The sequence below is a fragment of the Camelina sativa genome, chromosome 9 (assembly GCF_000633955.1).
Source record: "Camelina sativa cultivar DH55 chromosome 9, Cs, whole genome shotgun sequence".
Lineage (NCBI taxonomy): Eukaryota > Viridiplantae > Streptophyta > Magnoliopsida > Brassicales > Brassicaceae > Camelina > Camelina sativa.
The window spans coordinates 28,321,606-28,334,682 of NC_025693.1; the positions used below are offsets into that span (position 1 = coordinate 28,321,606).

General features: G+C 36.5%; 4 protein-coding genes across 5 annotated transcripts in view; 3 read left to right on the top strand and 1 right to left on the bottom strand.

Moving 5' to 3' along the window:
* Positions 651–4,142, top strand: LOC104712733 (peroxidase 12-like). Its single transcript, XM_010429692.2, has 3 exons — positions 651–1,010; positions 3,070–3,264; positions 3,405–4,142. The coding sequence occupies exons 1-3, from the start codon at positions 741–743 to the stop codon at positions 4,017–4,019; spliced, it is 1,080 nt and encodes a 359-aa protein (XP_010427994.1). The 5' UTR covers positions 651–740; the 3' UTR covers positions 4,020–4,142.
* On the top strand, positions 4,399–8,077 carry LOC104712734 (carboxypeptidase SOL1-like). 2 transcript variants are annotated; one of them, XM_019229653.1, is made up of 15 exons: positions 4,399–4,614; positions 4,805–4,871; positions 4,970–5,065; positions 5,229–5,259; positions 5,376–5,432; positions 5,615–5,710; positions 5,834–5,956; positions 6,067–6,171; positions 6,342–6,388; positions 6,493–6,618; positions 6,699–6,801; positions 6,880–6,942; positions 7,111–7,194; positions 7,292–7,355; positions 7,442–7,635. In XM_019229653.1, exons 1-15 carry the CDS (start codon positions 4,521–4,523, stop codon positions 7,504–7,506), a joined length of 1,221 nt encoding a protein of 406 aa, XP_019085198.1. In that variant the 5' UTR covers positions 4,399–4,520; the 3' UTR covers positions 7,507–7,635. The 2 variants fall into 2 exon arrangements, with proteins under 2 accessions (XP_019085198.1, XP_010427995.1); XM_010429693.2 differs by lacking the exon at positions 7,442–7,635 and adding an exon at positions 7,665–8,077 and having other exon boundaries at positions 4,400–4,614.
* LOC104712736 (probable choline kinase 1) lies at positions 8,763–10,963 on the top strand. Its single transcript, XM_010429694.1, has 7 exons — positions 8,763–9,462; positions 9,651–9,772; positions 9,865–10,060; positions 10,130–10,247; positions 10,341–10,388; positions 10,491–10,591; positions 10,681–10,963. Exons 1-7 carry the CDS (start codon positions 9,085–9,087, stop codon positions 10,777–10,779), a joined length of 1,062 nt encoding a protein of 353 aa, XP_010427996.1. The 5' UTR covers positions 8,763–9,084; the 3' UTR covers positions 10,780–10,963.
* Positions 11,192–13,077, bottom strand: part of LOC104712737 (type IV inositol polyphosphate 5-phosphatase 3-like) — a 10,582-nt gene continuing 8,696 nt past the window's right edge. The window contains exons 8-11 of the mRNA XM_010429696.2: positions 12,365–13,071; positions 12,103–12,287; positions 11,908–12,016; positions 11,192–11,808 (exon numbers count right to left, since the gene is read on the bottom strand). Coding sequence (XP_010427998.1) covers positions 11,464–11,808; positions 11,908–12,016; positions 12,103–12,287; positions 12,365–13,071 — 1,346 coding nt within the window. The 3' untranslated portion in view covers positions 11,192–11,463. The remainder of the gene's footprint in view (positions 11,809–11,907; positions 12,017–12,102; positions 12,288–12,364; positions 13,072–13,077) is intronic.

A 13,077-nucleotide genomic window follows, 5' to 3' on the forward strand; every position in this document is an offset into this window, starting at 1 on the left:
TTTTTTTTTTTTTTTTTTTTTTGTTGATTAGTTCCGCGATATAGCTAGAGTTGCGTAAAAACAATTCTTTTTCTCTCTTGTACTAGTAAATTTAAAAAGTATTAGATTTAGACTAACACACAATTTAGTTTGCACAAGCGTACTGTATTTATCATATATTAACAAAAAGTTAAAGATGAGTGATATTAATAGACGGTGATATTATTTCTTCCAATTTAGATTCTTTCTACACAAAGCTTCTCTTGTGTTTCAGCACGTAGTTTCTCGTTCGCTATAATATGCGGTCTCCGCGTTCATAACAATCCAAATCGCATGCATGCGACTAATAATAACTCGTATATTCCAAGATCGACTACATCTTAATTGTCAAATTAAAAAAAGATGACATATGCGTTTATGTCTTTTCTAAAAAGATATAAACGTATAAACCTCACACGTATATATATCTGCTTTTTAATCTTTGTTCCTACGCACGGAACGCAAAAATTTCCTCTTAGATTTTTTCTTCTTGAAAAAAATAAAATGAAAATACTCTCCTTTTTTTGGTCAAGATAAAAATACTCTCCTTTATTAAGCAAAAAATATTTATAAGGAAAAGGCTTTAGTGATCCTTTTAACATAAGAAAAAAAAGAACAAGGACCACATTTGCCTATAAAAACAAAGTCCATATCTATTTCTCAAGATCAAGAAAAAATAGAGAAGATAGAGAGAGAGAGGCTTTCATTGAAACACCAAAAAAATGGCAAAGGGTTATTCGACACGTGTGCTCACGTTTCTGATGTTGATCTCGCTAATGGCGGTGACACTGAACCTTGTGTCTTCTACTGCAGAGGCAAAGAAGCCGAGGAGAGATGTTCCTATAGTGAAAGGTCTCTCATGGAGCTTTTACCAGAAAGCATGTCCGAAAGTCGAAAACATTATCCGAAAAGAGCTCAAGAAAGTCTTCAAGAGAGATATTGGTTTAGCCGCAGCCATCCTTCGTATACATTTCCATGACTGCTTCGTTCAGGTTCGATCCTTTTGTTTTGTGTTTCTTGTACTAAATAAGAAATCTTAATCTGATTCTTCAAGCCTACTCGAAACTGTTCTTAGATACTTAATCTTATCTACGTATGTAATTTACATATATATATATATACATTCTTTTTTTTTTAGTAACAGCACATATCTATATTCTCTCAAAGTAGAAAACTCGTTTTTAGAATATAAGAAAAACCATACCCACTCATCACTCAATATGAACCACACAAAAAAAAAAAAAAAAAGGATTCGGGTTGTATATGAAAATGAAATTCATAAAGTATACTAATAAACAGGTTTGACTTTTCTTTTTAATAATCCGACCAAAATAACCTTAAAGAAAAACACAACATCGCCTCGAAATTCTCACGAACAAGATATAAGAGTTGTCCGCTTCTTACTTTCACTAATTCACTTACTTTCTTTCAAAACATAAGCCTCGAAATTCTCACGAACAAGATATAAGAGTTGTCCGCTTCTTACTTTCACTAATTCACTTACTTTCTTTCAAAACATAAGGGTTTCTTAGTGTAATCAGTAACTAAATTATCAAATATATTATCGAATAGTCATATGGTTTTGATGGACTAGTTAATTAATACTACAGACACTACTACATTAATTGCATGCAATAGTTTTACCAAAAAGATAATAACACATGCAATAGGGATCAGGATAGACTTGAATATATAGGGACATGTCGCATTAATACTATTCACCGGTTTTCCGTAGGTTAGTTGGATGGATCGCAGTTATAAAATGTAAACATCTTAAGTAATTTAATTTCGAAACCAATAATAAAAAATATTAACTGGTTGGGGCAAAAAAAAAACAAATTCAATTTATGATACTGATAGCATATATACAACACAACGCATGCATATATGTGAATTATATATTTGCCATGTTTTAAATATTTGATGTATCTAGTTTTTTGCAAGTTGCACACACTGCACCTTCGTATACTTCAATTTTTAATCAATTATGAAAAGCGGCATAACTTTGATCAGATCAGATGCATACAATTTCGGAGAAAAATTTCTGTATATATATTTTTCTGTACTGGTTGATAAAATAGTGTCTTAAAAACAGGGATGTGAAGCATCAGTANCTCTCAAAGTAGAAAACTCGTTTTTAGAATATAAGAAAAACCATACCCACTCATCACTCAATATGAACCACACAAAAAAAAAAAAAAAAAGGATTCGGGTTGTATATGAAAATGAAATTCATAAAGTATACTAATAAACAGGTTTGACTTTTCTTTTTAATAATCCGACCAAAATAACCTTAAAGAAAAACACAACATCGCCTCGAAATTCTCACGAACAAGATATAAGAGTTGTCCGCTTCTTACTTTCACTAATTCACTTACTTTCTTTCAAAACATAAGCCTCGAAATTCTCACGAACAAGATATAAGAGTTGTCCGCTTCTTACTTTCACTAATTCACTTACTTTCTTTCAAAACATAAGGGTTTCTTAGTGTAATCAGTAACTAAATTATCAAATATATTATCGAATAGTCATATGGTTTTGATGGACTAGTTAATTAATACTACAGACACTACTACATTAATTGCATGCAATAGTTTTACCAAAAAGATAATAACACATGCAATAGGGATCAGGATAGACTTGAATATATAGGGACATGTCGCATTAATACTATTCACCGGTTTTCCGTAGGTTAGTTGGATGGATCGCAGTTATAAAATGTAAACATCTTAAGTAATTTAATTTCGAAACCAATAATAAAAAATATTAACTGGTTGGGGCAAAAAAAAAACAAATTCAATTTATGATACTGATAGCATATATACAACACAACGCATGCATATATGTGAATTATATATTTGCCATGTTTTAAATATTTGATGTATCTAGTTTTTTGCAAGTTGCACACACTGCACCTTCGTATACTTCAATTTTTAATCAATTATGAAAAGCGGCATAACTTTGATCAGATCAGATGCATACAATTTCGGAGAAAAATTTCTGTATATATATTTTTCTGTACTGGTTGATAAAATAGTGTCTTAAAAACAGGGATGTGAAGCATCAGTGCTGCTAGCTGGATCAGCAAGTGGACCAGGAGAACAATCATCAATCCCGAACCTGACACTCCGTCAACAAGCCTTTGTTGTCATTGATAACCTTCGTGCCCTTGTCCAGAAAAAGTGCGGTCAAGTTGTCTCTTGCTCTGACATCCTCGCTCTCGCGGCTCGGGACTCCGTCGTCCTAGTAACCAACTCTCTCTCTCTTTAGTTTAAGCCTGGATATCATGACTAATACAAACCATCAGTCGATAATTAAATTAGCTTATAATTTTGTTAAAAATCTCGTCGATAATTATTAATTACTTTTGGGTGTCGTCAATGTAGTCAGGAGGGCCAGACTATGCTGTGCCACTTGGGCGACGCGACTCACTAGCGTTCGCAAGTCAGGAGACCACATTAAATAACTTGCCACCACCGTTTGCCAACGCGAGCCAGCTCATCGCCGACTTCGCCAACAGAAACCTCAACATCACCGACTTAGTGGCACTCTCTGGTGGTCACACCATAGGAATTGCGCATTGTCCGTCTTTCACAGACCGACTCTACCCGAACCAAGACCCAACAATGAACAAGTCCTTCGCCAACAACCTCAAACGCACTTGTCCCACCGCGAACTCGAGCAACACGCAAGTGTTAGACATAAGGAGTCCCGACGTGTTCGACAACAAGTACTACGTTGATCTCATGAACCGACAAGGGCTATTCACTTCCGACCAGGATCTTTTCGTAGACAAGAGGACACGTGGCATCGTGGAGAGTTATGCGATCGACCAGCAACGGTTTTTCGAAGATTTTACGGTGGCGATGATCAAGATGGGTCAGATGAGTGTCTTGACGGGGACACAAGGAGAGATCCGTTCCAACTGTTCAGCAAGAAACACCCGAAGTTTCATGTCCGTCTTGGAAGAAGGCATAGAAGAAGCTATTTCCATGATCTAAATAACCATATATAATTCTCGACCTTTTCTTTTCTTTTATTTAGTTCACGCCCTTGTGCATGGTTTGTCGAATGCTTAAGAAGACTATCTGATAAATAAGAGCATTGCTTGGCTTCAATCTTAACTTTGTGTTTTTACTTCACGCACTTGTGGTTTGTTCGAATTCGAATATCTGAGACCATCTTTCTTATATGAATAAAATAGAATCACCTTGTCAACCTTGTGAAAGAAACTAGTTCAACTCCAGTCTCCAACAACAAGACTAATTAGAATTTTAACGGGCTAAGTGAATATAAAATAGGCCCAGTAATATACAAAAGCCAATAGTCCAATCTAGGAAACTTACTCAAGCCCAAGTACTTCAAGGTCAACTCAACGGTCTCTGTCTCCCTCTCCCACTGACTTTTCCGATAACCCGGCACTAGTTTATCGAATCAATCCGAAAGGGAAGTGAGAACCAAGAGAGTGAGACCAGAGAGATCTGCGTTTTTATTTTCTAGATATGAGCAAGCTCAGATTCGTCCACCATTTCCTATTTTTGACGGCGATTTATATTTCCCTTCCTCCGATCGCCGCTAGAGGCGGTCACTCCGAAGGTCCGCCGAAATTTTCCTCTTACCGCACAAATCTATAATTTTCTGTTTCCGTCATTAATTGCGCTTGATTTGGTGACAAGTTTAACAATGATCATATTTATTGGTTCAGAATACTAATTTGAGGTTTATGCATAACTGCTGCATTCAGTGACTTGCTTTATCTGGAATTTTGTGTATTTAATTTTTTTAGGTTATGGAAACTATAGCTTGCATGTTACTGAGAGACACTTACTTGCTCAAGAAGACCTTCGACCGAGGTAATATGTCGTTTAGAGGTTTCAAGCTGTTATTTAGGGATGTCGTTACTGTTTTTCTACGTGAATTGATGATAACTGTGTTTTTCCATTGTTCAAAGTTTGGAATTAACTCGAGGTTACATGAAAAATGATGATCTTGAGAAAGCAATGAAAGATTTCACCAAAAGGTGTAGCAAGATCTCGAGATTATACAGGTAATTAAATTACTTGGCTGGTACTTGTATGAGCAATTCGTTGGAGAAGTTAGTAAATTGTCCTTCTTTTTTTCTTTCTTTAGAGTTAGTATTAGTTCTTATGGTGTTGTTGATTTTTGTTCGTTATTTCTCTCTTTGAGGGTTTTCTGGAACGTGCTTTCAGCATCGGCAAGAGTGTCAATGGATTTCCTTTGGTAATGCACTCTTAGCTAATCAGAAGTAATTCTTCTGACTTTACAATGTGCGTCTCTTAGGAATCAGTATAATTGATGCCTTGTGGTGTTTGTTTCTTGGTTTGTCTTTTTTTAAGTGGGTCATAGAGATTTCAGACAGACCTGGAGAGATAGAGGCTGAACCTGCATTCAAGGTAAAAACATCTGCTTGATTAGCTAGGCTGCCTATACATGCAACCAGTTAATTATGATTTTCGCTTGTGAAAGCCTAGATGAAACCTTTATAGTTTAATTTGACTGGGATTCTTTCTGATAATTGATTGGTAGTGCTTTTTATCTTCTTGGAATCTAATTTGTTAAACAAATGGTCACGCAGTACATTGGGAATGTACATGGAGATGAACCTGTAGGGCGTGAGCTCTTAATACGTCTTGCAAACTGGATTTGCGATAACTATAAAAAGGATCCATTGGTAAGTGATTTTTGCTTCTTTTCGACCATGCCTTGACCAAGATTTTTTTTTTTTTCACTCATCTAAAATTGCCTAAGGAAAAGGTTATAGGCAAATACTGATATTATCCATTTTAATATGCAGGCTCAAATGATTGTAGAAAATGTTCACCTTCATATATTGCCATCATTGAATCCAGATGGCTTTTCAATTAGGAAACGTAATAATGCAAACGATGTTGATCTGAATCGCGACTTCCCTGACCAGGTGATTTCCACACTCAGAAGTAGTATTTTCTTCAATGCTGTGATTTGCATGATTAGTTGATTCTATTCAAAGTCACGTTTGGCTTGCTTAACTCATACCTAATAATGCAGTTCTTTCCCGTAAATGATGACTTAAGTTTGAGGCAACCTGAAACTAGGGCAATCATGACTTGGCTGAGAGATACACGATTCACAGCGTCGGCTACTCTGCACGGGGTAATTTACCTGACATTTCTCCGTAGCAGACTTGTGCATACTGTAGCGTCTTAAATATGTCCAATTTGATAGTTTACTTTTAAGAATTTCCAAGGGGTTTTAATATTATTATCTAGTAAAGTCGTGATTCAGTGTGAATAAAATGTTTGCTAAACCTGGTTTTCTTTCAGGGTGCGCTGGTCGCAAATTTTCCATGGGATGGTACGGAGGATAGGAGGTGTTTACTTCTATTCAAAATGATCTTTTACATAATGCAAAGCTTTTTGCTTTGTCCTTTATGCGATGCAAAAATCATGTAGCTGTTCTGCACCCTTCTTGCAGGAAATACTATTATGGATGCCCTGATGATGAGGCATACCGGTTCTTGGCACGTATATATAGCAAATCTCACCGTAATATGTCTTTGAGCAAAGAATTTAAGGAAGGAATCACAAATGGAGCATCCTGGTATCATATCCAGTACACTCTCTCTATCTTCCGCAACAAATGAGTTTTTAGGTTAATGCTTTATGCAAAACGCTCTACAGGTACCCAATTTATGGTGGTATGCAAGACTGGAATTACATATATGGAGGATGCTTTGAATTGACTCTGGAAATAAGCGACAACAAGTGGCCTAGAGCCTCAGAGGTCTAATCTTATATACCTGTGTGATATCTGTTTCATGCAAAGATAGTTTAGCTGATAGAGTTTGCATTTCTTATACAGCTTCCTACCATTTGGGATTACAATAGAAAGAGCATGCTGAATCTTGTTGCAAGCATAGTGAAGGTAATATTTAATTTTTTTTTAAGAACCCAACATGTTAATCTTGTTGTATCATTTTAGATTGAGCCTGTAGAGAGTGGTTACATTAATGAAAGTTTGCTCCTTTACTGCCATCGTTATATATTATCATTTTTGTCTTTTGTTAAGTAAGCCCTCATCTCTTGACCTTAGACAGGAGTTCATGGACGGATCTTTTCATTAGACCAGGGAAAGCCACTGCCTGGGCATGTTGTGGTCAAGGGAATTAACTATACGGTATACATATATTGACCTTACCTTCTAAAATCCCTATTCCTAAATCTAGAATATCTTGTTAGCTCTTAGTTACTCATCGTAGTCTTGTGCTCTTCAGGTTAAAGCTCATCAAGAATACGCAGACTACCATCGGCTGCTTGCACCTGGACAGATATATGAAGGTCTGATGCTCTTTCCTCACATTTATTAGCTTAATATACGTGTGATTATGTTGCAATAGTAACTTGCTATCTCTATTTTAGACTAGGAATCCGATTGAGTTCTTATCAGTATGATATTAGAGTTGTCCACTATCATGTTATGAGCAGATGATTATTGTTATTACCAGCTCATTTTATAGAGTCATCCATAAGACCGTGCCACTTACAAATGCACTATGAGCTGTTATAAGTTGATGCTATTTTTGATCTCAACTTCTTTGTTATTGTTGATTACTTGCCTCGTTTTGAGTTTTACTTTCTGATTCGCAGTCACAGCATCATCCCCGGGATACAAACCGAAAACAACAAGTGTTTGGTTGGGTGACAACGCTGTTACCGCTGATTTCATTCTCATCCCAGAAGCAAGCTCCCGAGGCAAGTTACTGAGAAGCAACTGTGACTGTAGCTGTAAAAGCTGCGGTCAGCCGCTACTAGCACACTTTTTCACAGAGACAAATAACGGAATCACGCTTACGCTTATCGTGGTAGTAGTGTTCCTGTGTTTTTTGTTGCAAAGAAGGGTGAGATTTAACCTCTTGAAGCAAAAACAATCCTCTAGAAGACCCATAACAGTATGATTTAAATAGGTAGAATAATAAACACAACTCTCTAAATAAGCAAAAAAAAACCCCATACTTGGAAAATAAAAGTTTGTACTTTATGTATGTGTTTGGTTGATCTTATCATCATCTTACAAAGTCTTGTACTAACTACGTCAAGAAGTGCAACATTTTCGTAAAGAGAAACGTTCACATCTGAAATGTCAAAGTCAAACGCAGATAAGAAGTATGAAAAAAAAAACATTTTAAAATGTAATAAAATCTATATTTTGTTGTTATCCATAGCTTTCATTTCGATTTCGTAAGACTTTTTATAGACATGAAAATATATTTTTCTATCTAATCTGTAAGCAGAGCAGGTGTACTTTATTTAGAAAGTAGAATTCTGTTTTATTATTAGAAAATCCTTCCTCTAAAAAGTTCACTCATTTCCTATAATAGTGATTAGAAATGATACATAGAATCTATGATACTAATTGGATCACTATATATAGAAACCAATTGGTTTTTTATAAATTTAATCACTCTTTTTACTACTGAAACTTTTACATATGACCTGTTACAAAAAATACACAGAGACACAACAGTCAGTCACACACTGCTGTCTCGCCGCCAAAGAAAAAAAAGAGAAGACTATTTAATATTTTACATTCGTTGACTTTGACTTTTAACAATGACCGCCTCATTACGCCGTTGACTTAGCCCCGCCCATAAATAACCACGTGTATTTACCTGATTGGTTCCGACAAAACCGTCGGTCACCATAACCGTTTTTATATAAAAACACCGTCACTCGAAAAAGATCGTATCACATTCACACACGGGACGAACAAACAACGAACAACGAAACTACGCATTCTTATCTTTCTGGGTTTTTTATATAAAATTTACTCAAAATTATAAATAAATATAAAAAACCCAGAAACGTAATTTCGTCAAGTTCAAAAATTCAATTCCCAGAATCATATCTTTCCATAAAAAAAAGATTCCATAAAGCTCCTTTTTCTCTGTGGATAAATCTTCTCTCTCAGATAGAATCTCATACCCTTCGGAATCTTCACCTTTACAAACATTTTTTTCATAAACCTGATCTTGTTCAATTCCAAGATTTTGTTGTTGTTGTTGTTAAAATGGCGATCAAAACGAAGACTAGTTTAATCCCGAGTTGTGCATCACCAGAGGATCTAAAACGTGTATTGACAACGTTAGGTTCAAGCTGGGGAGATGTAGTCGAAGATCTAGAGCGGCTTGAGGTTGTTCCTTTAAAAGGAGCTATGACGAACGAGGTTTATCAGATTAATTGGCCTACTTTAAACGGTGGTGTTGGTGGTGAACAAGATGATGTTCATCGGAAAGTTCTTGTTCGGATCTACGGTGACGGCGTTGACCTTTTCTTTAACAGAGATGATGAAATCAAAACCTTTGAGTGTATGTCTCATCATGGTTATGGTCCTAAGCTTCTTGGTCGTTTCTCTGATGGTCGTCTTGAAGAGTTCATCCACGCCAGAGTACGTTTTTTTTCTTTTTATTTTTTTGTTGTGTTTTTGGCTTTAGGAAGAACAGAGGAAGATAGGTTTTAGTTAGTGGTATTGTTTGCGTTTCAAGAAATCAAGATTGGGGATGATAATATATATATAAATAGAGAGAGAGAGATTTTGTGTATGACGTTAATTTGTTGGTTTGGTTCGTTCACCAGACTCTTTCTGCAGATGATCTTCGTATAGCTGAGACATCTGGTTTCATTGCTGCGAAGCTAAGAGAGTTTCATATGCTTGATATGCCTGGTCCTAAGAACATTATCCTCTGGGAAAGACTTAGGTAAAGATAAAAAAAAAAAACAAATTTCATTTCTTTCTTTCTTTTTATATATCAAATGTTTCTGGCTAATCTCTCTTTGTGTCTTTTATTAGGACTTGGCTTAAGGAGGCTAAGAACTTGGCTTCACCAATAGAGATGGATGAGTTTCGGTTGGAAGCTTTGGAAGGTGAAATCAATTTGTTGGAGGAGAGACTGACTATGGATGATCAAGAGATTGGTTTCTGTCACAATGATCTTCAGTACGGTAACATCATGATTGATGAAGAGACCAACGCTATTACCATCATAGTAAGTTTTTCTTGAACCGAAGCTTCATCAAGAAAATGCTCTGTTTTTAATCAGTCTGTTCAATTGCAGGACTATGAGTATTCGAGTTTCAACCCAATTGCTTATGACATTGCAAACCACTTTTGTGAAATGGCTGCTAATTATCATTCAGACACTCCTCATGTTCTGGACTACACTCTATATCCAGGTCCATATCATATAAACATCTAACTTTATAATATGTTGTTACTCGAGGTATCTCAGAATCTGATTGTGTATGTGTGTATGATATTAAAAACAGGAGAAGAAGAACGGAGAAGGTTCATTAGCACATACCTTGCCTCTACAGGTTTTTATCCGTTTCAACGTTTTATACTTCTTCAAACCTCAGACATAACTCTTCTCTTAATCAAAACCTATTCCTCTATTTTTTTTTTTTTGTTAATCTCAGGGAATGCAACAAGTGAGAAAGAAGTGGATAGATTGCTGAATGATGCAGAGAGCTACACTTTAGCAAACCATATCTTCTGGGGCTTATGGGGAATCATCTCGGTTCGCTCTCTCTCTCTCTCTCTTTCTATCCCTTACTTTTAGCTTATAATGTTGAAACCAGTATTAATGTGTATGTTGATGCAATACAGGGACATGTGAACAAGATTGAGTTCGATTATACGGAATATGCAAGGCAGAGATTTAAGCAGTACTGGCTTAGAAAGCCTTTGCTTCTGGATTTACATTAAAAAGATGAAGAACAAGACTCGCATTGAAGCCGATATACATTGAATTCCTAAAAAGTTTATGCAAATAGATTCAAGGAAAAGGGAAAAAATTAGGAGACTATCTATATTGCAATTGTTATTTTCATCTACAGTTCATGTTTTATTTTTTCCTTGTATATATAGAGAGGTTTGTAAACTTTCAAAACAGTAACATTGAATAAAACTTGTTTTAACGGAAGTAGTTTATAATGTATACAAGAAGCACCAGTGGTCTAGTGGTAGAATAGTACCCTGCCACGGTACAGACCCGAGTTCGATTCCCGGCTGGTGCACATCTCTTTTTTTCATCTCTTTTGAGTGGAAACTAAAAATGGGCAATGGTCTTTTTTTGGTACTTTTAAAATAACCAGGACTAATAAGAATAATAATCATGGATGTGAAATGTTTCTTGATTTTCATTATATATCAACTAAATTTACAACTGTAAAAACCAACACACACACAAAAGAAGAAGATATAAGAATGTAAATGTTTCTCACTGTGATGGGATGCATCAGTATAAAACGACATGAGATTCAAAAACCTATCCGTAGGTAGAAAGAGAATGTCTCTTTCGCCAATACTTCATATGCATTATATATATATATATGCAATATCAAACACAAACCAAGCACCACGTACGAAAATCTCAAAATCTTCTTCGTTTTAAACAAGAACAGCCACAAGTCCCTCGTCTTCAATCTCTGCATCCGTGAATGTCAACGCTCGCTGAAGCTTTCTAGCAGAAAACACCTCCACTTCAGCCATGTATATCGCGGTAACCGGACGATGATCTGAGAATTTCTGTTCAGTTCTCCTGTAATGAACCAACCTCATTCCATTCCCATAGGATAGTACTCTGTCACACCAAGCTGGTGTTCTCTTCGGTGCCTTTCCATCGTTACCCGTATACTCATCCGAATTCGCTTGGTACTTATATGTTGGTGGAAAATGTAGAGTTCCTTCTGACCATCCATCAAACGCTCGACCTTTCCTGTATTCCTTTACCAGCTGCAATACATATTCATACCAAAACAAAAAAAAAACATTATGTTTCAAAATATGACAGAACACATTTTGAGATTATGTGTGTGACTGTGTATATGTTACCTGATCATATTCAAGTAACTGAGACCATTCTCTCTTTTCAATGAGGTCTCTAGTTTTCTCATATGATAAGTTAAGCCGATAGTTCAGATCTCCTAACCAGATTATTCTTCTGCAAAGAGGTGAAACACACAAGTAAAGTTAGACATATATATATATATAAAACCAAGAGCTGAGACAGAGTAAAAAAAGACCTACTCGTGATCATAGATAAGCTTGGGAAGTCCAAGAGCTGAGACAGAGTGGAAGACTGTTCTTTTATGTATCTCGTGTACATCAGCATTCCTCTTGATCTGATCAACCTCTCTTTCTCCTGCCGTCAAATGCGTGCATATGAAACAGAAGAACGTCTGGTTTATTGACATGCTCACAGACACAGCTCCCTACAGACAACAGATCATTTCAGAGTTTTGAATATATTGTAACATAAATTTGATGGATATGTCTAAGTTTTATATACCTTGTTACCAATATATCCCATTACGCCAACTCCAACGGTAGAGACACGTACGTTTTGAATGTGTTTTCTCAGGCTTCGTTTAACCCAAATGGTCAAAAGAATCCCAACCATTTGTTTACTCACTAGCCTCACATAAGCCGGTCTTCGTTTCCTCTCCATTAGCAACTTCAGGTCCATTTCCGCTAGAGCCAATACCTCCTCAGGGATCCCGTTGTTGCTTCCGGCCACAGCCTTAAACGAACTGTAAGCCTTGAAAGACTTTGCTGTTCTCAAAGACTTCGTTGTCTTTATCGACGGCTGTCTATCGAGAACACAAGACGGGCCTAACATGTTCAAAGGTGGCTCAGGCCAGCTCAAACCTATCCGTTCTTTCCCACTTAACATCCGATTCAACGTTCTCATACCGGTTTCAGCACTATACTCACTGTTCATCCTCTCCCTCACCGTCTTCATTGACGGCTGTCTATCTAACATGGTCAACGGTGGCTCAGGCCAGCTCAAACCCATCCGTTCTTTCCCACTTAACATCCGCTTAAGCGTTTCAATATCATTTTGAGTAGAATCCTCCTTAGAGCTATCATCAACGCGTAAACAGATTTGTCTGTCTAGCTTCTTTGGAGAAGAGAACTGTCTCTTGATCTCAACAACCGGTAAGCCAGTATTGGGATCAACAAGAGTCTTGACTTCACCGATAACACCACCGTCATGTTTTA